Below are 26540 nucleotides of genomic sequence, written 5' to 3' on the forward strand. Positions count from 1 at the left end.
TCATCCTGCAGAGAGCAACTTAAGTGTCCTCAAATGATGCTCAAATTTTCCATCATTCCGAACAGCTAAATGAACTACTTGAGAAAGGTCGACAAAACAATCTCTTCTACATCAATGGACCATACATTTTTAACAGTTGATATATCACAGTAGATGAAACTAGGGACTTTCAATTTTTTAGATTAATTTATAAAAGCAAGGATTTTGAAAAAAATAAAATGAAAATCTATCATTTTCTCCACATTTATCTTATATCAGAGAAATATATGTCTGTGTTCAATAAATGCTGAATTCAATTCTTTTACTTCAGAATAAAAATCAAAAATATTTCAAACTTATTTAAGTAATAGTTACTGTGGAATCATTTAATTCCATGGGGGCCAATTTTGGAGGGGGGGGGGGGGTTGTGCATTTTTTGCATATTTCACGGATGCATCAATTTTCAGTTTCAGTAGGAAAACTGAATCTATTATAATAATTTAAGTTTTTGAAAAGGATGTAAATTTATGGGTGAGGGCTACCCATGAATACCACAAAAAATTGAGTCACCATGAATTCTAATTATTTCACAGTATAATTTTTACTTCCTTTTAAGACCATGTTTAAATTTTCTCAACTTAAAACATACATTCCTTTTTAAAAACATGTAATGGCAATTGCTCAACACTTAATACTTCTTTCAAAAAGACAAAGGTAAATATTCCTTACAAAAACCAAAAATGTAATTCCAAAAGACTGTTTAAAAGGCCTAATTGGATTGATCAAAAAATCAACTGTGAAATGTAAAAAAAAAAAATTAGTTTGATAGATGAAAGAATACAGCTTAATGGGCTTAGAAATTATATTACAATTAAGGACACACAAACTATAAGTTTTTATTCCTTAATAATTTAATTCTGGTTGTAATGCGCTTTCTGATTGGCTAAAAAATTATTTTATATCATATAAAGAATGTTGCCTACGTCATAGTAAGACTAACGTCAAAAACGTATCAATACGCCCGACGTTACGTTTGAATTTTGTACAACTTTACGTCATTTTAAAGGTCAAATGACCGTTTTCATCTACTATGATAAGTAAAAGAAATTAAATTATAAGCAATGAATTCAATATTTATTAGTTTTATACGATATAAAATGGTTTGAAACAGTTTACGCTTTTTTATAAACCGCTTCGCGGTTTATAAAGCGTAAACTGCCCCAAACCATTTTATATCGTATAAAACTAATAAATATTGAATTCATTCCTTAAAGGGATAGAGCAAAGGTGACCAAAGGCAAGACTCCATCAAACACAAAGTCAGTCCTCCTTAACAAACAATTACAGTCAACGAGAAGAAAATGGCTGCCAGCAGCACGGAGCCCGAAACAGGTCTAATGACTTAGATCAATACCAAATTGCACTATTATCACAAAACTGGTGTATTTAACAGGTTGAAGATGATGGCTTGAAATAGAGACAAGTTAGACCAACAGGTGAACCCAAGAGTTCAGTCTCCCAAGAATCTACAGTGCCTTGAAAGTATTAGAGCAACACTCAAAAGGCATGTTTTTCCCTCCCTAAAAGTACTGCCCTATGAGATGTCTCTGATAATATTTCAACTTTTCAATGTTTTTTTCTTGACCAATTTTTGATGACACAGTAAACAAAAAAGTAAATCTGAAAGAAATTGTAATTCCAGTACTGGCTGATTCCAACTGAGGTGAATTATATGGGGACCGCACTTTTGAAAAACTTGTTAAATGAATAGATTTAATTTGATAATTGGAAAATTCATTATTTACATATAAGGTGGTATATGGGACACATTTATGTTGTATCATATTATTTATTGAAATAAACAATAATATCAAGTATAATTTTATGAATAGTTTCTTTCCCATCATTGTTTCATGATCATGATCATATTTCTTACTGACGTTTTTTTTTTCATGACATTCACTGAAAAGAAAAACACTCTTTGCCCATCCTTTTTATTTTTCGTAAGACCTTTACCTATATGAACTTTGACACATGCACGCTCATATAAGGTGGCTCTGTACACCCACAGTTTATTCCAATTTTCAATGGAAGACCACAAAATTTATACTTATCAAATTTGAAAATGATGATAGCGACACTAATACTATCATGATTATATGAAACATTTGATATCAAATTCACCTTTTCAAAAACAAAAAAATCAATGCATTTGCAAATGCTTATTTTCAGTTATATTCTGAACTCTGACCTTGAACTTTTCAGGGCATGGTCCAGTTATTGACTGTGATGACATTTTATGCTGAACTCTGCCTTTTACACATTATTAACATCTTGCTGATTATGTACTAGATTCTGTGTTACGATTGAATTGTCTCTCTTTGAGCGTAGAATAATGCAGTTTAAAGGGGAATGGTCATGATATTGGTCAAGAATTATTTTTATATTTCTAATGTTTACAATTCTTTGAGGCATTTTATGGTCATGTAACCAAAATTTAATGGAGTGTCAGTTGTCGTGTTGTAAGAGAGGTACAGAGGTCACAATTCTTTGTCATGTAAACAAAGCTTTGTTAACTTTTTGAATATTGAAGTAAGAATTTCAGCTTAAGACCCGAAATGAATTCGATAAACACTAGGACCTATGATTTATGCTGAAAACAAATTAGAACAGAGAGAAATCAGCTTGAAAAAGAACTATTACAGGTTAACTGAACCAATGTAAACAAAAACAGGACACGGGCCTTGTTAACATGGCTCTGTACCGTGCTTATATATTTATGACTCACTCTCAAATTTTGGTTGATCATTAGAAATGCATTTCTGAAGCATTATTTATAAACAATAAAACAGAAAAATTAAATGTGACCAAAATCATGACCATGCCCTTTAATTTAATTACTTCAGTACTTAAGGTCAGACGGCACGCTCCTCAATTTTAAATAACTTAAATTTACAGGAATTTGTTATTGATTTACACAACTAATTTGACAAGCTTTCTTACAAAAAAAGTAGGATACCTTACCAGGCATTTCTGCAAGATACAAGAGTATGCAATTTCCCTTATGATTAATCTTCTTGAAAATACACTTGAATTGCTGATACAAAAATATTTGCATATATGTATATACAAGTGTATATCACAGGGAAATTCACAATGTTGGAGCTCCACCTTGGCCTGGGCCAGGGCTTGAACTCGTGACCTAGGGAACCCACTCTCCTAGCAGTGAGTGGCCACCGCTCTAATCACTCGTCCATCTAGGCATATCCATATACTCAAAAATACTTTTAATCATTATAAAAATGATTATGAATGATAATAATTTTATTGGAATTTTTTTTTACGAGGAGATGCAAAAAAAATGCTCAAGGAACATGTCGTCTGACCTTAATTTGCCTTCCATAGAAAATACAGTTCATTTTTTCAGGCTTCAATATAAATGTTAGAGGTATCAATTAAAATTCTTTTAAATTCTTCTTTTTTCTAAGAAACATCTTTCACTTCAATTCTTAAAGACATAATACATACCGGTACATATACTAACATACTGAAATATCTACCAGTCTAATTTTTAAGAATAGTGTGAATGAAATTTCTGTGAAAAAGACTGAATTTAAAATGATCCAACTTAATGCATTTACATGTATTTTCATTAAGTCCAGTGATCCTACAGCTGACAAGATCTTTTTTTTCCACGATGATCAAATTCCTAATACCAATGCCTGACTCAAACCAAAACAAAAGACATCTGGATGGAATCCTGAGGAAATCTCATTAATTTTATTAACGTATTCTTTAAAAAATTAATCTTCCTTAGAGTTATCAGTTGATCTGACATGCGAGGGAATTTATCAACAGCCAGGATGGAGCTGCGACGGCAGAGTTGGACTATTGGTAATGAATAGCTACGTACAGCACGGATTCACGGCACCCACTAGTGAAACTAGAAAGAACATAGAACAAGGAATGTACACGTAGAACGCAGTAACTATAACCAAGGATAGGAGGAGATCTTCACAATATGACAAGGAAATTATGGGTCCTGTCTTTCACTGGTAAATACAATACTCCAGACAGAGGGATTAGAGGAAATCACCCCCTCTCAATATGTTATTACAAATCATCATTTGTTGTATTGTGCTAAGGGAAATAAATCTTAATAATCTTTGGTCAATAACGTTTTAAAAAGACTACTAAAATCCACTGTCTTCACAAGCTTTATCATGATTGTACTAGTACACTTATTCATTTCTTCCTCATTTTGCTCCTCCAAAAATAAACCTTTTCTTCTAATTTTGGTACACAACAAACTATAGTAGGTTTGGTACAAAAAAATATTTTGTTTGTTCAAGCATATCATGAAAGAAAAACTGCTTGAAAACAAGCCATTTTATGCTTAAAATGTGAAAATGGCAAGAAAAGGTTAACTTTATGATGTCATATATCTAAATTGATGGCACTGGAATCAAAATGATAAATATGACAAAACTTCACATAGATATTGGATATCTGTACATTGAATAATTTCATTTAATTTCAATGATTATTTCATTTTAGGGGCCATAATTAGCCTTGGAGATGCAAAACATTATCATAATAATCACGCTTCCTTTATTTAAATGTAAAAAGGAGAATTTGACATTATAAACAATTTTGAAATTGCCAAAACACTATACTAATGTTTTTTAATTTCATTGACATTAATGCTCTATATGGCCACTTCATCAATTTATTTGACTACTGCTTGTAAGTACATATGTATCATTTTGTAAAATAATTCTTAATGATATAATTCATATCTTTGTAATGATAAAAACTTTTGGTTTATTTGAAATGATATAGTAATACCTGTAACTTAAAAACCACTTCCCATTTTACAGATATCAATTTCCCCTAAACATATATATATATATATATATATGATCCATCTAAACCCTGGCTAAGATAATCGCCCCGTTGGGAGAAATTAATTCAGCCATACTAAATTAATTGTCTTTGATGTTATTATTAGCTCCTAAGCTCGTAAGAATTTAATATCATTAACAAACAAAAATTTGGCACTGTGTTACACTTATGAAACATATACTTGGTTAACAAATAAGGACAAAAAACGCCCCATCTCGATGTATCTATACTGGTACTCTACCAGTTATCGGCTAAACTGAGAGTTCAGGTTTATAGCACGTGACAATCCAAGATTTGTTAATTCAGTCGTCTTTTTCGAATAATGAAAAGTAAGTTTGCTTGAAAACTTTCTTGAATATGTTTTATACATGAGCTTAAACGATCATTGTTTACCGCTTATTTTACATCTCTCTCTGTTGTGAGTCTGTCAGGGAAGTGACGTAATAAGTTAAAAATAACATATTACATCTTTGTGATAAGTTATTTAATCCCTTCTTTGATTTGACATATAATATCAATACATATAACAAGTATAAACAAAAGGAATTCACTAATTTTCAAGAGATTCGTAGTGCAGTTGAACGCCTGATTGCACAATTATGTATTGAATAGTCTATGATTTGGTGTATTACCTTATGATAATAAACGAATAATTTTATGAGTTTTGTTTATAATGTATCATAACCCCGACTACTTTGTCTGACCCCACAAGGGGCATAATTCAAATTACATTTACAGAGTATAAAATCAATATGTACAGGGATTTGACTATGTTATTATTACAAAGCCGATAACTGGTACAGTAAATAAAAAAAAAAACTCGGCAAATTCGGGGCATGTTCAAAAGCACAAAACAAGATGTTTTGGGTTCTAAAAACAATATAAACTAACAAATTGATAAATAAGGAGTTCACTATTCAAAGTATGTCAAGTTTTATTTAAAAATATCAACAAATAAGGATATATGAAAATAAAACGTTAAATTTTAGCCGATAACTGGTACAGTGCCAATATAAATATATTTTATGGGGTTTGCTATTAATTGCAATTGGTTTAAAAAAATTGTAAGGATATACCCTCCCTTACTTTTCAACATCAGTGTACAAAATATAGGATTAGGAAAATGAAAACTGTCATAAAATCATTAAATCTTGTACATATGTACAAATTTTCAGACTATTCCATGCAGTACAGACAAACGGACAGTCTTTGATGATTCATGCAGGTATAAAGGTAGCAAGCTTTGCAGAAAAAATTCATAACCCTCATTGGTGGGTTACGTAAAAGTTTCCTTCAATGCTCCCTACCTTCATAAAAAAAAAGCATTTTATTGTTTAAATTAAAGAAGACAGATATCAGATCTAAGTAAAAATAACCCAGCTGGCAGACCTCTTTGATAGCACAAAATCTTTGTAGACCCAAGACCTGGTCTTGCTTCAAAAAATAGAAAATTGATTTTGTATGAGCTATTATTTTACTTGTACGAGGGTTGTCCCAAAATAATGTAGACAGAACACATAATTTATAATCTGTTCACTGCAATTTCATTAGACTTCTATGTTTTCTTCAATGACCCTTTGGCAAACAATGCTAAGAAGTTCAAATCTGTACTTTATTTATTTCTCGAGAAAATGAATAATTTGTAACAACAAGTTTTGTCAGGCGGCGCAAGGTGCGACGTCGAAAATTTCCAGTTTTACGTTGTTGCTAAACCCTCCACATCGTTAACGATAACATTAACGTTTTATTTCCGAAAAAATATTATCTTTGAACATGTACCCTGAGTGCACATTCAACATATATTTCTAGTTTGTTTTTTTTAAAAATATTTTTAAGGACAAACGATCTGTCGGCTCCAAACTTGCCCTGTATTACTTGTTGTCTAATGTCCGTCTTGCCGAAATGTGTCGTTCAGCATTTTGACGTCCATTGATATCGTTCGGGGTTTCTTTTTTCCACTTATTGTCATCATACTTGTTCAAATATGTTTAATGTTATTTAACTACTTATTCACAAAACGCGTTTCTAATCGATTTTGTTAATTTCATTTACTTCCAAAGCAGCTTAGGATTTATTTCATGGTCTTTACAAAATTGTATTAGTTACTGCTGCGCCGCCTTAAACGCTGACATCGTCATTTTAATACAAGTTAACTTTTTAACTTGTCACAAAGCGCGATATAAAATATTAATGAGTTTTGTTATAGCCAAAACATTTCTGAGTAAATAATAAAATTATTATCAAATATCAATGTATGTTTTATTTGAATTTTTTCATTCGATAAGCTTTTTTCCTCGCAATTTTCATTTTATTTCTGTTGATTTGAACTTTTTGTTTTTGACATTGCGCCGCATGTCGAATTTCTGATCTAACATGCTTTCATTTCACTAATTTCCTCTTAAACAATATTTGATTTTAAAACATTATTTGAATGCAAATTTCTTGAACCCTTTGTGGCACAAATTTCATCTTCCTTTGTCTTCGATTAACTGAATAACGCCACTTGTCTACGCTATTTTGGGACAACCCTCGTACAAGGTAATTATGCTGGATAAGCTATTGTTTCCTTACTGACAGACTTATGTAGCTGACTTAGCATGGAGTTAACAAGGATCAGATCAAATGTCTGCAATGATGTCACAGCTCCTCATCATTTAATGTTCACTCTTAATACGCAATTTTTCTAATCTGCACTTACAAAAAACAAAAAACAAAATAAGTGGGGTAACCATAAGATATTAAATCTGTCGATCCTTTTCCAGAAACAGGTAAACTAATGCTTACAAAAAATATCCGTGAGTTTCAGGCCAATAAAACTTTGTAATTTTAGTAGAGATAATACTACTACGCTTTAGCTGCTATCGATCAAATGCATCAATAAGTTACTACAATATCATCACTGAAACCATAAACCATGACTTAGAACTCAAAGCTTACTAAGCAAATTGTATAGTACATCACTGCCCCTTCACACATTCACCCGATGAGCCGTCTTGTTTTGGTATGAAAACAATTCACAAACAACCAAGACCTTGACTTTCAAAATAGAAATATCATATTCCATTATTCTATTTTCCAAAAAAACTCTAATATTGCAATAATCTATATTTTTTATTTTGCTGTCCTTGATATCACAAATAAATGACAAACACTAATAAAAGAGTTTACAGATTTTCCTCATTTTCATAAAATCTGCAACAAACAATAAACAAACCCACCTAAATAACATAGATATAGCAGCTTCTCCAATGATTTAACTATTGCAAACCTATGGCATGTTCTCTTATATCTGCAGGAACTCATTTTTCAACATACTATTGGTCTGCTATTTACAAACAGCTTAGAAATAGCATTAAATTCCAATTCAAAACTTTATTACATGATACCCAATGGATACTCAGGCAAAGATATGATTAAAACACAGGTGTCATGTAATATTTTGAACTCTGCGATATATTGAACCCAGGGTTAAACATTTTATAGGGGGTTCAATATTTCTCAGCAATTTATTGAACCCAGGTTCATAATATGGCATAAAATATTGAACCCTGGTTCAATATTTCGCAGTATCAAAATATTATATGACACCGGTATAAGTAATACTAAGTAAGTACAGTATCCATCCCTTACCTCTCCTCTCCAGCTCCGACTTGTCCTTCCTCTTCTTCTTGTTGTCAGGTGTGTCATACTGATCTCTGCAATCAACAGCAAATCATTATCATTCAGCACTTCAAAATCCAAATATTTTTACATGTAAAAACAGCAACACAAAACAAGACTGACATAGCTAAAGAAAGATAGGTCATCATGTCAATTATACTGTATATAAATTATACCATATACAATGTACCAGATATACATGTACTGTATTCAGACTTGTCATATGACCTTGAGCCTTTTAAAGGTCAAATAGATGTCCAAGAGGCCAATGTACTATGCAATGCTCACCTGAATAACAATGCTCAACTCTTAAGGTATCCGATGTACAATTGACCAAAAAATGATGCCTGGTAAGGTATATATTCAATGTACTCGTTTGATAGGTAAGGATATGTAGTTTCTAAAAATAGATGTTTTTCCCGCCAAATCACTATGGGGAAGTAACTCTAGCTATGCAAATCACGCATGGTAAAATACTACTTTTCTTTGACGAAAACATATGTAATCATTAATACTATTTATGAAATAAAAATTGCCAACATATTTTAATAAAAATAAAGTTTTAAATAAATTGATTACCTTTCTAAATATCTTTTTTTTATTTTTGCAAATTTTTTTTTACAATGACCATGACGACTCACGCGATTTTTACCCCCCCCCCCCCCCCCCCCACGTCAGCCGTCGCATTCATAATCCAACGATATTCCCGTTATCTAGTAATTTTCCTGTTTTCAATTCCTTTACGATTGAGAACTTGTAATTTTAGAATTAAAAATCTTAATTGTTCAGTTTTTTTTATTCAGCAAAATGCTTCCACAAAAAATATTGTTACTACTACAACGAAGTCGTGAATTGCGTGTCACATCAGGTGTGTAAAGCGTTACGGACAAAGCGTGCAGAACCGTGTGAAATGTTTCATAAGAATTCATTCCAAACCTTTTACTCGTAGAAAACAAACATTGTATTATCTTTTACTCAAAATTGTATTTTTTTTTCAACAAAAAAATTAAGTCAGTTTTAAAATGGAGACTGCCGATAAAGTCTGACTACGATGTTTCCGTATCGCTACAATTGTGGAATGCACAATACATCAACATGCTTTACACAGTTACTGTATAACAAAATATGAATCAACCATAAATGACGCTGTGATGTTGTAGTAAGCATGCATTTTTTACACAATAAGATTGTGTACAAATACCACACATAACATGCATCGGACATCGGCTATCTGGCTGAACCTGTCAATCAAATTTCGAGTATTTGATTTCATTGGATTGTGACGCGCCTCTTTTATGTAAACAGCAAAATGAAACGAATTGACTTTAAAGCAATCGGAATCAGTATCTTAAAGGATTATTTGAATGATATAAAATTCAGCGATTTTGAAAGAGTAAAAAAATGTACCGTTCATGTACATATATGTAATATGAAATGCGAGGGAAGAAAATTGTTTGGAATCCCGATGAAAAAATGAATCAATGATTATAAATTCCATTATTTGACTCTTGTTAACTTCATTTACGGAAAATAACAAGGATATGTTTTAACACAATTATTACAATACACGTGTACAAGCATTTGATCCACGAAATCCGTATGCATGGTACTTATTAAAAATAGTTAGTAGCAAATACGCCGTTATACAAATGTTAGGTCCGAAACACTCTGTATGTATAATGAAATTAGGTATAGAAAAAATTGAACAAATTGAATAGGGCCGTACGATTACCAGACTACCCCAATTCAAGTTGTGCACAGTCACAATATCTACGAAATCAGTGATTAAAACGACTCACTCAGTATTTTTCGACGAAATACGTGACTTGTGCACAGCAACTTTTACTCTATATATTAGGATTTTTTCTTCACGTTATTGCAAGAGCGCCGCGGGAAAAAAATAACGGCAAATGACGTAAAGCTGCTACAACGTCACAATCACCGTAAGGGGGAAAAGTTAAAATAACTCGTTTTAAAATTAAGAAAAAAAAATATTGCTTGACTTAATGCATCAATTGTTTATTCTTTATCGTTTATTAGGTCAGATCAAAAATAGTGCAACTTTTTGAAAATTTATTTCAAGCTCCGTAATCTACCGAGCTCATCCCGGAAAATCCCGAGCTCTCTGGCTCAATTGTACATCGGATACCTTAAGTAGCTAACTTGCTTAACTATATCAATTACAAATACATTTGCAAAATTGACCCCCTCCCTCTTTTTGACTAAACGAGGTACAGTACTGTTATAAAACTTGAAAATTCTTCAAACATCACTTTCACAAATCATGCATATAATAGGAATTTTATATAGATTCCAATATAATGTTAAATCCTACGTACCTGCGGTCTCTCTTTGACACCTAAGGATTATGATATACAAGTAGAGTAATTTAGAAATCCCTCAAACTAGCTTACTTCCATAATAATTTTACAATTTTACAACTCCATTATCTTCAGGAAATTGAAATTAACCTCTCTGACAAAATTTGTACGAAACAGATCATGATATGACTAAACTGGAATAAAAAAATCCCAGTTCATTTTAAATTGCTCTTAATATGTTAAATACATAAACATTTATTGCACCTATCATCTTTTGATACATTTTGTTGGTGTTAATGGAACCCTCTCTTAATAGAAACAACATTTTTTACCCTTTGGGTCATGACTTATGTTTTACACAGATATTTGAAATTTCCATTTTTAATAGCTTACTAAAAAATAAGATGGAGTTTCTATGTTCCTAAAGGAAAATTTTAAAGGTTTTATTCTATCCGTGCCTCTCCTCACCACCACCCATGAACTGGAGCCCCTTCCTGAACTTAAGGGATCATGGTTAGAATAGAAATAATCCTAGCCCTTTTAAAAATCTTCCTAATTATATTCCCTTAAGAGGTGGTTTGCATAAACCCTCATTTGAGTAAACTTGAGATCCCATTACCTATCAATGTTGGCTGAAATTAGCTCAGTATATGTTCTGAAGAAGTAATAGTAGACGCATATATATGTGAAAAGTTAACCACAGCACTGACAAAAAGTGATATTGAAAGACCACAAACTCAAATAAATTTGATCAGAAAACCCAACAAAGGACATTTGGTTCAGGTGAGCTAAAAATCTATAAACTCTGACATGATTCTATGAATGTGCAATTTCATAGGTAAACAGTTCCTGAAATACATCTATATTTCTGAAACAGAATTTGCTTCATGGTACAGTGTAGTATGTTTCAATTAATTATCTTAAAAAGCTACTTCTAATTAATGTTTAATGATTGTATTTTGCTATCAATGTAACAAAAAAGCTTTTCATCTTAGTATTATCTATATTTTGGATTCATGGCAAATTTTCTTAATGAAATCATCCTTGTTTTTTAAACATATAAAAATATCACAAATTGAACAACAAATGAAGATAAGAAAATCAAACTGATTGTAGTTAGAAATTTTGCTTTCATGAGTGCATGATTTCATAATATTATACAGCAGTAAATTCAAATAAAAAATTTGAAATTTGGAAAATTATACCAACAGGCATATGCACCATCATATAAATCCATGTTCCTTAAATAATAGTTTTTTACTGTAGAGATCTCAATTAAAGTATCAATCAATGAGCTTGAGTATCACCAGCTACCTAATATAATATAATTAGGTAGCTGGTATGATATTAATACCTATCACGATATATTAATGCATTAAATCATGTATCCGATATAGATGTCAACTATAAATAAACTGGTATCTATGTTGCCTACCTCTTTAAGAAATAGTATTGCATGGTGAAAATATGTCCACTATTTACAAAATCAACAAACTGTAGAGATTAATAAAATTCAATTAATTAGAATGAAATGAACAAATTATTTCTAGTAAATTTAATTGAAATATTTTTTAATGTCTTCATGTTATGTATACTATGTAACTATACTAGAAAGTCAATGAAAATTAACTCAAACAGTGTATCACCATACACATTGACGATACTATACGTATATCGTGGGCCCTTACGATCAATACGATCGATATATCGCCGTATCGTTACACCTCTATCAATCAAACATCTTGATTACTGCAAATGATGATAATGAATATTTGATGAGAGTGAACACTTTGTATTCCTAATGACAAAGCTTTTTTTTTCATCCATATATATAATATATAGGAATTGTTTGGAGAAAAACCCAATGGAGACAATGAAATCAGGCCAAAGAATGACTTTGAATCCAACATCTGACAAAAGTCAACCTGATTTGTTTCTTGCATTGTGACATGAATCCATGAAATCAAAATTCATTAACACCAACCAATTTTCATAAAATTGAGATTTTGCAGCTGCTTGATGTAATATTACTCTGACTTCAATGGAATTTTTACTATATAATCAATATAATATTTTCAGATTTGTCATAGCCACAAAATAACACCTTGTCGCTTCAGACAAACACAATTAACTTAAGCAGACAAGCATTTCTGTACAACTTCTTAAGACACCCATACAACTCCTTCAAGCCCCCTCAAACTTTTTGTTTTTCAGGCTTTAATATAAAGTTAAAAGATTTTCAAGGCAAACCATGCTCACGACATTGAGGTTTCTCTCTAATCTTGTGTCACTTTCTGTAACACTAATCGATACCCGTAGACAAAATCATGAAGCCCTAGACAAAGCTATAAAACCTGACCAGTTAATGTCACCGATACAAAATGACTTCATCCCTATCCCCTCCAGATTGTTCCTATGCACCATATATATAGACAAAGAATACATGTACATGTATCTTGTTACACTGTGAGATGAGGAAAAGTTGAAAGGGGTAATTCTTAGGAGGTAATCAGTATTGATCTGTCTCTTCTGTGGATAATGATTATCAGTTTAAGACAAGAACATTGTCATGGTTAGAGTTTACCTTCTGCAGAATAAAAAAAAAAATAATTGTCTGCATCACACAGTGCTTAAATTGGGTCTCTAGAACAGTTCCTCCTTGCAAATTTTATTTTTATGATCTCTCTCTTTCAAGTTCAAACAAATTAGGATTCCGATATTACAGCCTCATGATAAACATCTTCCTTCCTGTGATCAGGGCATTCGTACCTAAGATGCAGTCAGTCATAAAACTACAGGATTACAAATAAATTCTATTTCAATTTCATGCGTAACAAACTCTAAAGAAGTACTTTCTATGCCACACAAAATATTCTTTGGAATACAATGCAGATTTAAAGATCACATGCTTAGAAATATAATTCAACATATTCAATTTAAAAGAGATAAATCAACATTGAAATAGTTTAATGTATGTTCAATTTCAATTTTTTCAAACAATTGAAAATAACAAATACCCTTTACATAGCCTTTATCGTGACTTTTTACTACAACTTACGGCAAATTAAACCATGCGTAAAGTAATTCAAATTTGACAGAAGGTTGAAATTCAGCTTAGGCACCCTGACAATAACGTTCACTGAACAAGTCTCACTCTGTTCAGTTAAAAGCTTACACACACTGATAGTTGATAATACCGGTACATGGGCTGCCATTCAATAAGCCCCCAACCTATATGGTAAAGTGATTTTTTATGCTGCATTTCACCTTATAAAAGTTGCTTTGACTTCAATCTCTGATAAAAAAAAAATCAGATCAAGATCATGCACATCCTTTATCTAAAAAGCCATGTATGATTAAACAAAGGGGAGGAAAAATTAGGTTCAGACAAGGTTTCTTCAGATGGCCTTGACATTTGATATAGAACTTGACTCAAGATCATTGCACATCATTTTATCTGCAGACAATGTCTTATTATAAGTCCAAGCAAGATTTGGCCGAGGAGAGAAAAAATATTGTCCTAATTAGGGTCTTTTCAAAATACCCAATTTGAGCTTGACCTCTGACACAAAACTTGTTTCAAGGTCACTGCACATCCCTTAGCTACAGGCAGTCATAGGTGAATTCTGAGCAAGATTGGGATAAAAGTAGAGAAATTGTTGTCTACTGCCCACATACATTTTTTCCACAAGATATAGGGCCATTGTGAGAGTATATTCTCTCTAAATTTATTCTTTATAAATGGGTCTGCAATTGGGTCAAGGTGATCAAAAATATGCTCTAGACAAAACAAAGGGAACAACAACAACATCTGATCCCTATAGGATAACAATAGAGCAAATTTAGAATAGCCTTCAAATGCTCATGACAATTCAATCTGTTTATTAAAGGAGGGATAGTCAACAAATTAACCATCAGATCTGCTTTAAAATTTTAGACATAACTTTTTTTAAGCTATAAACTATTTTTAGTGAAAAAAACCTCATAATAATATAATTAAGCTTTTAGATTTGAATACTTTGTGAATTATTTCTATACATGTATTATATAGCTCTTCTTTTAAAGGAGATTAATATACTGTATAGGCTGAGGGTTATTTTCGCCCCTGTTATTTTTGCCCTTCTTCACTTGCAAACAATTTCACCCCGTCTTGAATTCGTCTGTACAAAGTTGTGTGTAAAAAGAGATAATTTGAGCCAATGCAGTTCATCCAGTCTTAAATTCGCCCATAGACAAAGAGGATGAAAGGGCCGAAAAATAAAACAGGAGCGAATATTTCCCTGTATACAGTAATCTAGAAATGAATGGCAACTGCCATCCCACCCTCTTAGAACCATTTTAACAAATGCTTGGACTTTGTAACAAGAGCTTAGACTTTGGGTAGTTGTGTCAAACAGCATTGTGACATAGGCCTGTCTATTTCATTTCTTGCATTTTAGCCATGGCTCTTTGAAATCAACAAAATTTGTCTGGCTTTTGAGTTAAGACTATGCAATCTGTGTATATATTTCGCTTGAAACCAGCATCATTTTGAACTTGTTTTGACACAAGAAATAGATAGTTACTTCCTACTGAAAGTCCATGGCCTTGTTAAAATGGTTCTAAATTCTTACCTGAGGTATTTAAAAGTGGCTAGACCCAAACCAAAGAAGGTGACAAGAGCACAGACCACGGCCCATAGCAGGATCTCATCAGCGCTTGGCTCCACAAACCTGCCTACAACAGAGAGGCAGAATAAACCATGCAGGAACACTTGTCAATGCGTACAGAACTATTTACATGTTAATGAAATGATTTCTTTTGTGCTTCATATAAAAGCTTTCAACTCTGCAAAAAAGTATTAAAAAGTTACAACAGTCACAGTATTTATTTTCTGCATTGCTCACTACTTTTATAGTTCATATGAACCAGTAAAGAAAGTATTTTATAGCTTATATCAGCTTAGTTATATCTTTCTCTGAATCTCTTTCCATTTACGGTAAACCTGGTATATTATGTGCGCAATAACTATCCGCAAGATTTTTGAGTTATGTTTGCTCGAAGATACTTAATGTTGAGAATGTGTTGTTCATTTATGTATATTAAAGGGAAATGAATAAATTAACCACTTGCTTGCAAAAACTAATCATCCCAAAATTGTTCTCAAAGGGCCTTTCATATACAAAAGATGCGTGCATAATATACTTTTTTTTTAATGAGATTTCTCAAAATTTAGTGTAATCTTGCAAATGAAGCCAAACTTCTGTAATTCTTTACCTTCATCATAAAAGCATTATTAGCATTACCACTAAAATTAGCAGATTTATAATTTAATTTAAAATTAAATATTTAGAAACCAAATACAATTTTTTAAAGAAGATGATGTTTCATCATCAGAAACCCCCAGTTAGTCAAACTAACCTTAGATAACTGTAGGACAACTCATTGAACAGTTCTTGTTCTCATGAGTAATTTATGTCCTATTTCAATTGGTTTCTTCACACTTTCCAGTAGGAAATCTAAGCAATTGGGTTTATGCTTACAAATATTTCCATCCCTAACATGACCTAGGTTTTCATACATCCAAATATCAAAGACCTTCACTTTTTTTATTTCAGATTAAAAACAGTAAAAAATTCATGAAAACAAGATAGTACAATGTATCAAGTTCAATGTAGTCCATATGTCAATTACTGGCCTGATCGAGGTTTAAACATTTCCTTTACTTTGTAGAAGTAAAAACATAGGTAATCACAGATTACAAAGCTCACCGAGACGAGACATCACCCTTATGAGACCACCTTTATCATATTAAATGAAAATCATCCTTTATGATCTTGGATATTCATGGATTCTGTTTTGACACAATATCGTATATCATCTGTTAATAAATTGTATGATAATCATATGTTCATATGTTATCCAATACAATAATATAAAATTAAATATTGCATCCTATCGTATCTACAACATATATCATATAATACAATAAAATACCATAATAAACAATGAGATATGATATTGTAACGTATGGTATGACATTGTATTGTGTTATACGTTATTGTATTTGATCACATTATACAATATCATAATATATAAAACAATATAGTATTATATTACAATATCATATTACCTAATACATCATAACATTGAAACATATGATATTATATTGTATAATATAGAATGATATTGTATGATGCTGTATCTGTTTGGAAACATAATATGATATTGTATCATATGATACAATATAATTTGATACAACATTGTATCATGTCAAATGATACAAAATTAAGTAAAATATATAATACAACATTATATTATACATATTGTATCATATGATACAATAATATATTTTACAATATCATACAATACAATTTCATGTGATGTGATAATATATCATATTATAAACCAATATCATATTATACAATATCGTATGATACGATATTATATATTATAACAGTATCATATTATACAATTTCATGTGATATAATTCTATATACAGAAACTAATATCATATTATACAATATTGTATGATACAATATTATAGAATATACAATATTGTATCATAGGATATAATATTATATTTTGCAATATCTTATGTAATAGTAACATGTGATAAAATAATAAATTAATAATACAATATAATATTATACAATATTGTATCATAATATACAATACTATACATAACAATATCATGTTACAATATCATAACATAAAATATAAAAAAAATTGATTCAATATCATATCGTATCATATCACTTTTTATAATATTACATATGATATTATATTGTATCATATTAAAGAATATTGTTTCATACCAAACAATACTATATCATAGGAATCATGTTATATCATTTATCAACAAACACATCTATCTATCGAGCAGGTTTGAGTGAGATGGGAGATTTTTTAAGCATCCTTGATAATGGAGATCAGGCTCTGCATCTGAAGCAACCTCTCCGTTTCATTTATAATATAGTTAAATCAACTATGCAAGCTATCATCTATAAAACATGTGACCTGTTCCAAAAAAACTAAACCTCATCCATCATCCGAAACCTATGGCTGAGATTCAGCATTCAAGCCTGTCAGGTGCATCAGTATACATAAGACGCATCTCCATGCAAGTTTGGTGAAGTTCAGACCAGTAATAACTAAGATATCATCATCAGAGGGCATTAGCAATTAAGACCTTAACCTGCTCCAGCATCCGCAACCTAATATGGCTAAGATTCAACATCCATGCCTGTCAGGTGCATCTGTATCATAAGACACATCATCCATTCAAGTTTGGTGAAGTTAGGACCTGTATTAACTAAGATATATTTTTTAGCATCCTTGATAATGGAGATCAAGCTCTACATCTGAAGCTTCCTCTGTGATTCATTCATATTACAGTTTAATCAACTATGCAAGTTTGAAATAGTACTATTATCTATTAAACATGTGACCTGTTCCAAAAAACTTAACCATATCCAGCATCTGAAACCTATGGCTCAGACTCAGCATTCAAGCCCGTCAGGTGCATCAGTATAATAAAACGCACCATCCATGGAAGTCTGGTGTAGTTAGGACAAGTAATAACTAAGATATGATCATCAGAGGGCACCTGTTTCAAAAACATTAACCAGCTCTAAAAACCTTAACCTCCCCCAGCATCTGTAACCTATACCTCAGATTCAGCACCCAAGCCTGTCTGGTGCATCAGTATCATAAGACACACCATCAATGCAAGTTTGGTGAAGTACGGACCAGCAGTAACTTAGATATTGCTATCAAAGGGCACCTGCAACAAAAACTTTAACCTGCTCCAAAAACCTTAACCTCCTCCAGCATCCGAAACCTATGGCTAAGATTCAGCATTCAAGCCCGTCAGGTGCATCAGTATCATAAGACACACCATCCATGCAAGTTTGGTGAAGTACGGACCTGCAGTAACTTAGATATTGCTATCAAAGGGCACCTGCAACAAAAACTTTAACCTGGTCCAACAACCTTAACCTCCTCCAGCATCTGAAATTTAGGACTCAGATTCAGCATCCAAGTCTTTCAAGTCCATAAGTAGGTCCAGATGCATCATCCATGCAAGTTTGGTGAAGATAGGACAAGTAATAGCTTAGATACAGGACCTGCAACAAAAACTTTAACCAGGTCCGGACGCCGACGCCGAGGGTATAGCATAAGCTCCCCCTGACTTCGTCTCGGTGAGCTAAAAATTATTCAAACAGTTTACCCAAAAATTTTATCATTCCATATTTGTAAAGCATTTTAAAAAATCTTCATTCTTGATTATATTCCAACCCAGAAATTTATAGAGAGTCCATCTATAGTATGAATATTGTGATATATTGTGATAAACTGTGATAAACTGTGTATGATCTCTCGGAATCCACCCTTCTGTGACTGTAGTATGACGTACATTACATTGTTAGACAACCAGAAAACTGGTATCGGTTGCCTTTCTTCAGAGTTTGTCGGTCATTCACTTTGGCACTAACTGAATTCAACAGAACAGCAGTCGCACATAAAGGGAAGAAATGATAGTCTCACACACTCATTTATTTACCAAGTCTGTGATTTAAAATCCCCGATACACTGCTTGCAGGGATTAATGGATTCAGAACAGGCAACTCATGCATTCAATGGAATAAAACACAACATCACCATCATGTGCAGTAAGGAAATGAGGGTACATTAGTATTGTAAATATCCCAACATTAGGGCAGTCAATACTTAACCCATTCCAAAGAAAAAACCCAACCCAGCATAAAACAACAGCTTTAGATATCAACCTTCTATTATGCTGGGATTCATACGTCATTGGATTTTCATTTTAATGTCATTAATGGCAACAATGATCTGTTTCATTCAAAAGGACTGTATTTATAGGGAAGGACAGAGCATTTACAGGTACACATGTATTTTCAGAAGTACATAACAACTACATGTATCTGTCTAATCCATTTTAAACATTCTTGAGATTGGCTTCATGCTGGCACTAAGATAATTGAAACAACAATACCAATTTACTAATAAAATTGGCCCTAGAAAGGAATTATATATGATCCTTGATAACATTTCCAATTTCAGTCGTCTATAAAAATTTAACAATTGCTGGATAAATGAAGCTGGTACTGTGAGTCAGCCTTATCTCTCCATTATTCCATATCAAATCCCTGTACAGTAACTTAGCCAAAGGCTCAGGTTTAACTTTCATACATTTGTGTGTCTACTGAAATATGGTTTGTCTGTGTATTCTCAGCCTGCAGTCACAGTAGTTCAATACCTTGAATATTTCACTCTGCTGAAAGCATGTACACTTAAATAAACCTTATTCAGAACTATTGATGAAAATTGATGAATTGTGTTTCATAAATTCTTTGCATGTCCATATACTTTCATATATAGGGGGGGGGGGGGGGGGGGGGCTCAGGATGGTCAACAACAAATGTAACCATCAGACCTGCCTAAAATTTCAATATATAAACTGTTGAGGTTTACACTATTATCATTAGGTAAAGAAAAAATTCATATAGTTTACCTTTTTGATATGGATATTTCCTATATATTCATATAGAGCTCTTTTAAAGGAGATCAATACAGTATAAAAAATAGCCATGACCATTGAGCCTTCTTATAAAATGGTTTAAATATCTTTATACTCAAATGATTTATATAACATCAACACTAAATAATTATAACTGTATAACAACTTGATAACCTCAAATTCTTCAAACTTTAAAGCTGCTTGGTCTAATTTTATATCAAATTTTATGCATGCTTTTAAATGATGGCTATGCTTAGTATATGTATAATAATAGACATTGCAGTAGTTTTTTCTAGTCAATTAAGCCAAATTTCAATGAAGAAAAATACATAGAAAATTTGCTAACAAAGAAAGGACATAATTTTACTCCTTACGACGAGACGGGTATGGTTGTATTACGACTTGACATCGCATTAAATAAAGGTCGAAATAATCAGACAAGTTACAAATAAACATGTGTACATTTTGTTCGCTAATATTTCTGAAGTTTGCTTTCTTTACAATCGATGCATAGCATGTGGGTTGAATAACCCCAATCATTCGGGGGAAGAAACCAAACGGTTTCCTTTTCTAAAAATTCCCGTGATGCACTTTGGTTTGTTTTTTTGTTTGCCCAAAAAGAAATTATTTTTATTTCTTTGAATATTTGTAACTTTGAAAGGAGACTGATTCTGCTTGTGTAAATAGAAGAAAGTCCATAACTTTCTAAGATAATTGGTTTATATGGAAAAAAAGTTTGATACTGTAATTACAAAAAAATCGGACCAAACAGCTTTAAAATGAATTCTTATTAAGGTGGTATGGTGCACTGAAAATTTCCATGAATTGCAATTCTTGATGCTGGTTTTGGTACACTATTAGCCAGGAATCAGTTTTGTTCAGAATTTTATTTTTCACACAAGGCACTGTGACTGGGGGTGCCTTGCAATAGTCCTTCTCAACATAAGAGGCTTATGGGCCACTTTGCTCACCTAAGCAATTATGCTAAACTCTGATCAAGTCATGGTGTCATTGTTTGAACAAGCTTTACCATATATAAGGAAGCCTATGAAAAGTCTTGATTTTAACTGTCAATTCAGTCCTAGATAGGAACCCATCCCCATTTTCATAATATAATTATACATTTTTATATATAAATAGGATGTTTTTTTCTATAATTTATACTGAATGAAAAGATTGTGATCATCAAAGAAAAAATAATAACATAAAGTGGAGGTTTAATTCTGCAAGCTTACAACATATAGACATGCATGAATCACCAAAGAAAGCATTAAATTGTTTAAAATACCCCTAACTTCCAACAACTTTAAGTTCCTTACGATAACCAGAACTCTCTCCCCAAGAGCCCTACTTAAACATGACCAAAAATACTGGTACTTTGTACTACTTCATCCAATCATGTCATTCCTCATACCTGTATGAACCAACAAGGAATGTATTTCATTGTGTACATAAGGGTTCTTGCTTCTTGTATAGTCCGTGAAAATGTAGAAATGCCCTTTTGAAAGAGCATAAACACAAGGGTATTTAGGCCATGTTCTCTTAGAAAACTGGAAGTTGCAATAATATATGAAGCTGTCTCTCACCAGATATTAACTGGTAGAAAAAAAATATATCATGAAGGCCTAAGTAAAGATGATTAGAAAAGTTCATGTAATGAGTGACTTTGAAGAACTTAATATATCTGCAGGGAAAACAGAGAAAATTAACTACATCTGTCAAATGCAACACAATCCAAATTTGATGCATGTAACAGGAAATCTAATTCATCCACATCTGACACATTGCTCCTTAGGGCCAGGAGATTCGGAAATTTCATTATGGGAATTGCCAACCTGCACATACAAAAATGTGGCAGGAAATATCAATGTCAGCCACCAAAACCTATATTTCAACTTTTTTATGTATTGTGTCTTCACATATGATGTTCTATAGTTAAATATTCTATACCAGAATCTTGTTTTTTCACAATCATTGTGCAATATCAAACCAATGCAATGTTGACTATTATCCATATTTAACAACTTTTAAGTTTAGAAGGAGGGGTTAGCAACTGTTTATTAATTGGTACCTGGAAATTCCAGTTGCATGCTGAATAATGCATATTAGTACCAGTGATGTAGCAACAGACTGGTGTTTTTGCTCTTGGTCTGTGATATATTGGTGATCTATCAATTTTAAAACTGAACAGTTTCTGTGTTGTTATAATTACAGATATCCATGGGGACAACACTATGTGCATTTATTAATTCAATGGATAAATTTTTAATCAAGAATTGGCATCTAGATTACTGTCAGTATCCTGGTGGATATTTCAACTATACTATATAATAATATATAAATAGTGCCTGTTTGGGAGGGTAACAGTTGAAATTGACACCCCGAGAAAACCATTGTCAACCGACGCGAAGCGGAGGTTGACAATGGTTTTCGAGGGGTGTCAATTTCAACTGTTATCCTCCCAAACAGGCACTATTTATTTTGTTATACTGAATGTCTTTTTTAAAATTTTTAAGAAAATTTTACTGCTTTTATATAGGAATAACGTGAATTCTACAGCGAACCGTGCGCGCATAATTTTCGCGCATGTAACATTTTTTAATGTTACCCGTTGCCAAGTGCGTTGCTAACGCTGAGGGTAATAGTAAATATTATTAACTGCGTCTTAACCAATCAGATTTCAGTATTTAACATGAAAGTATAACAATATTATATATTCTTCTCATGTAGTGTATATTACAGTGGGGGTACTGTAAACCGACATTTATTCGCGGCGACTTTATTTCGCAATTTACTTCAAATAAACTGGTTCGCGAAGACTTATGTTCGAGACCAAGCCTTATCCAGACCCGTATTTTGTTATAACAACCATACGATAAAGACTGGTTTGCGGCGAGAAATATTCGCAATGACGAGGCTCTCGCTAACCTGGCAGAAATTTCTTGCACACGAATAAAAGTTGGTTTACAGTATTCCCTCCTTAACTACACAGTCATGACAGTAGGCAATATATTATCTGTAGCAGAAATAGTAGCAGAAAATACTGACTTAGTACAGAAACTAGTAATTTATGGTTTACTAAATAACAGCATGCAGCAGACAGTGAAACGAGGAAAATGGACACCTCTTCTAGTCAGGTCATTGCCTTTCTGTTAATCAGTTATCTGTGTATTTTGCTCAAGAACTGTGCTTTGAGAAGAGATATAGATAACATTACAAGAAGGAACAAAGTATACAAATCAGCCATTACAACTTGAGCAGAACCTTTTCTCGAGGGCTAAAGAAGGAAGATGGTGCTAGGATACAAAGAAAGGTCACACAAAATGACTGCCAGATATAAATGATGAATTTGCTTAATTCAAAAACAAAAATAATGAACTTAATTGGCAAAATAGTTTATACTGTAATTGTAAAGAAAACCATCTTTTATCTATTCAAAAGTTATTGGTAAAACTATCTTTTTGCTGATTTTATCCATCAGATAAGCTAATTAATTTTAATTCACTGTTAGTTGGGAGCAAAAACCTGGCAAGGCAAAGAGCTGTTCAATTATTCTACTGGGAAAAACTCTGTCTGTTTCTGCCTAGTGATAGGGTTACCTTTGTCACTGATGTCTGTGGTATTGTTCCCTGGCTCTGGGTCTAGTGGTGCCATGGCAACACCCCACCAACCATCCAATCATTGCTTCCAACACCTGCAAGAAAAGGCCAAAAAGTTCAAAAGTGTGACAGAAGTCATCTTAGGAAAGTGTTTTTTAAAATATTTACATTTGCAAATACATTTCCTTATATGAACCTATAGAATAACGAAAACGTTCGATTCTGTATGAACTTTTTCGTGACGTCACAATGTTCATAGCATGCACTTATTGCTTAGATTATTGTAAACATAAACTCTCGGTAATTATAACAGTTCTGAACGATTTGTCTTTTTCAAACGTAAATATAAGTAATAAACAGCAATGTTAAAAAGTTCACAGGATTTGATCACGTGACCAACCAACTTCATATTCCTGTGAACTTTTTAAATTGCTGTTTATTTCTTAAATAAATCAGAAGCTAATTAGCAACAAGATGCCCATGGATCACATTGCTCACTTGAACATTGTTTTCTTTAAAGGGTTTTACGTAACCCTATATTTCGACAGTTAAAATTCACATTCCCTTAAGATTGCTTTATGCCAAGTTTGGTTAAGATTGGTCTAGTGGTTCATAAGAAGATACAAATGTAGATAGATTACAGAGTGATTGAAAGACAGATGGACATTGGACAAAATATGAGCAGAAAAGCTTTCTTGAACTTTCCACCTAAGTAAACTAACAATAATAAGCACAATTCTCCCTTTATTTAAAACTGACAAATTAAAATTAAATCAAGGTATGCAACAATGACATTGATTTTCATACACAGCTCTACACATTTTATACCTTCAAACATATTTATATAACTGTCATGCTGTATACTTTACCTTTGATCTATAGGCAATGTGAGATTTTTAAAAAGATAGTTTAAAATTTGAAATCCATTTTCAATAATAATCAATACTTTGAAATAACTTTGTGCAAAAGTCAAAGTTACCATGTACAACATGAAAAAATAACTTCTCCTAAGTTGACCCCAGGTTATTAAAAAACATCAACCAAACTATGTGACCAGAGGGGGAGAAAAATTTCACCTCCAAATATTATAATCTCTAAGCTGTGGAGGTACAAGAAGGTCTTGAAGACCAAAGTCAAGCTCAGGGTTCTTATACCAATGAGTAATATCTTTTGCTAGGGATCATATCAAAACTTTGTATTCAAGTCATTGGTATAAAATATATTACCAATATTTTGTAACCAAGACTTTCCTGTACAGGCTATGCTGCAATTTTCAATTTGCTAGACAAAATAATCATCGTAACCAAAAGGAAACTAATGATAATGCAATGCATGTTTTTAAACAAAAGTTTAGATTGTTAGCTATAGCTAGTGAACTTTTTTATCTTAAAAACTTCAAAATGTTCATTTGGTTCAGCAGCCAATCATAATGCATGTCATCCATTTATGTCAATTTAATTCAAATACTAATACAATATACTGTACAGCACTAAAAGAAAACTAGAAGACAATATATATCATACATGATATACCTATAAACATATCATCAAAGCATCAGTACACCGATATTCATGTACATTATATAAAATATCACACAGAACTCAAAATTAATGGCAATCAGTTAATACCTTAAGTAAAATATTCAGTATTTAAAAATTACATGTACATGCCAATTCAGCAGCTATACAATTTAATCATAAATTGTCTAGAGTAGCTAGGATAAAGCATGCACTGGAGACCCCTCATCTCAAATACATGTACCTAACTAGAGGCATTGATTCCTGTCAAATAGTCCACAGACTAGCAGTGAATTACAATCAAGAAAAATGTTAGTAACAGCATGGGAGACAAGGAATTCAATTCAGTGCAAAGACCTCAGAGTAAGCAGAATGTATTGTTTTTCTCTTAGTCATTAATTCCTTGTCACGTACACTATCAAATTACCTGCCTTGGTGAAAATGCTGATGTATAGACATGCAGATATGTTGGACCATTAGGAGCACATGGAATGCAGCAAAAAAAGCAGACATTATGCCATCCCATTAAGTGGCTTTCCCATCACTTTTTATCCTAAATACTGTAGATTCATTATTTTATGTGTGTAATTAATTCCACAATTCCACCATTTTGCATCAAATGGCGAGAATATTAAAAAAATTGCAAGTACCAAATATTTATCATACTTCATAAAGTTAAAATCTGTTCAAAAAATATAAGCAAGAATTAATTCAAATTATGTGAGATTTGCTTCTTGCGATTTTACGGGGACATTAATTCCTCATGTTTAATTAGGAACCTACAGTATATCTTTGAAAAATTTGCATTCAAGTCAAATTGCCCCCTTAACCATTCTTTCTGGAAGTTTTGTAGGCAATATTGCATGATCAAGCTTCATCATTGCATTTTGAATAAATGAATGCATCCCCTTAAGTAAATAAAAAGTACTGACTGCCATTGAGTTAACTTTGTGAATTAAATGGTATAATATATGATATGAGTCCAATTGTGATCAAAGTAATTCTATTCTATTGAATTTTTTTTTTATCTATG

The 26540-nt window shown here is 32.2% G+C and overlaps 1 protein-coding gene across 5 annotated transcripts in view; it reads right to left on the reverse strand.

The window, feature by feature from the left end:
* Window positions 1-26540, reverse strand: part of LOC105325110 (receptor-type tyrosine-protein phosphatase epsilon) — an 82161-nt gene that overhangs the window by 40852 nt on the left and 14769 nt on the right. For all 5 annotated transcript variants that reach the window (XM_034456031.2, XM_066067354.1, XM_034456034.2 and 2 more), the window contains 3 exons: window positions 23991-24085; window positions 15479-15581; window positions 8515-8579 (listed from right to left, as the gene is read on the reverse strand). In XM_034456031.2, coding sequence (XP_034311922.2) covers window positions 8515-8579; window positions 15479-15581; window positions 23991-24045 — 223 coding nt within the window. In that variant the 5' untranslated portion in view covers window positions 24046-24085. The remainder of the gene's footprint in view (window positions 1-8514; window positions 8580-15478; window positions 15582-23990; window positions 24086-26540) is intronic.

The sequence above is a fragment of the Magallana gigas genome, chromosome 7 (genome assembly GCF_963853765.1).
Source record: "Magallana gigas chromosome 7, xbMagGiga1.1, whole genome shotgun sequence".
Classification (NCBI taxonomy): Eukaryota; Metazoa; Mollusca; class Bivalvia; order Ostreida; family Ostreidae; genus Magallana; species Magallana gigas.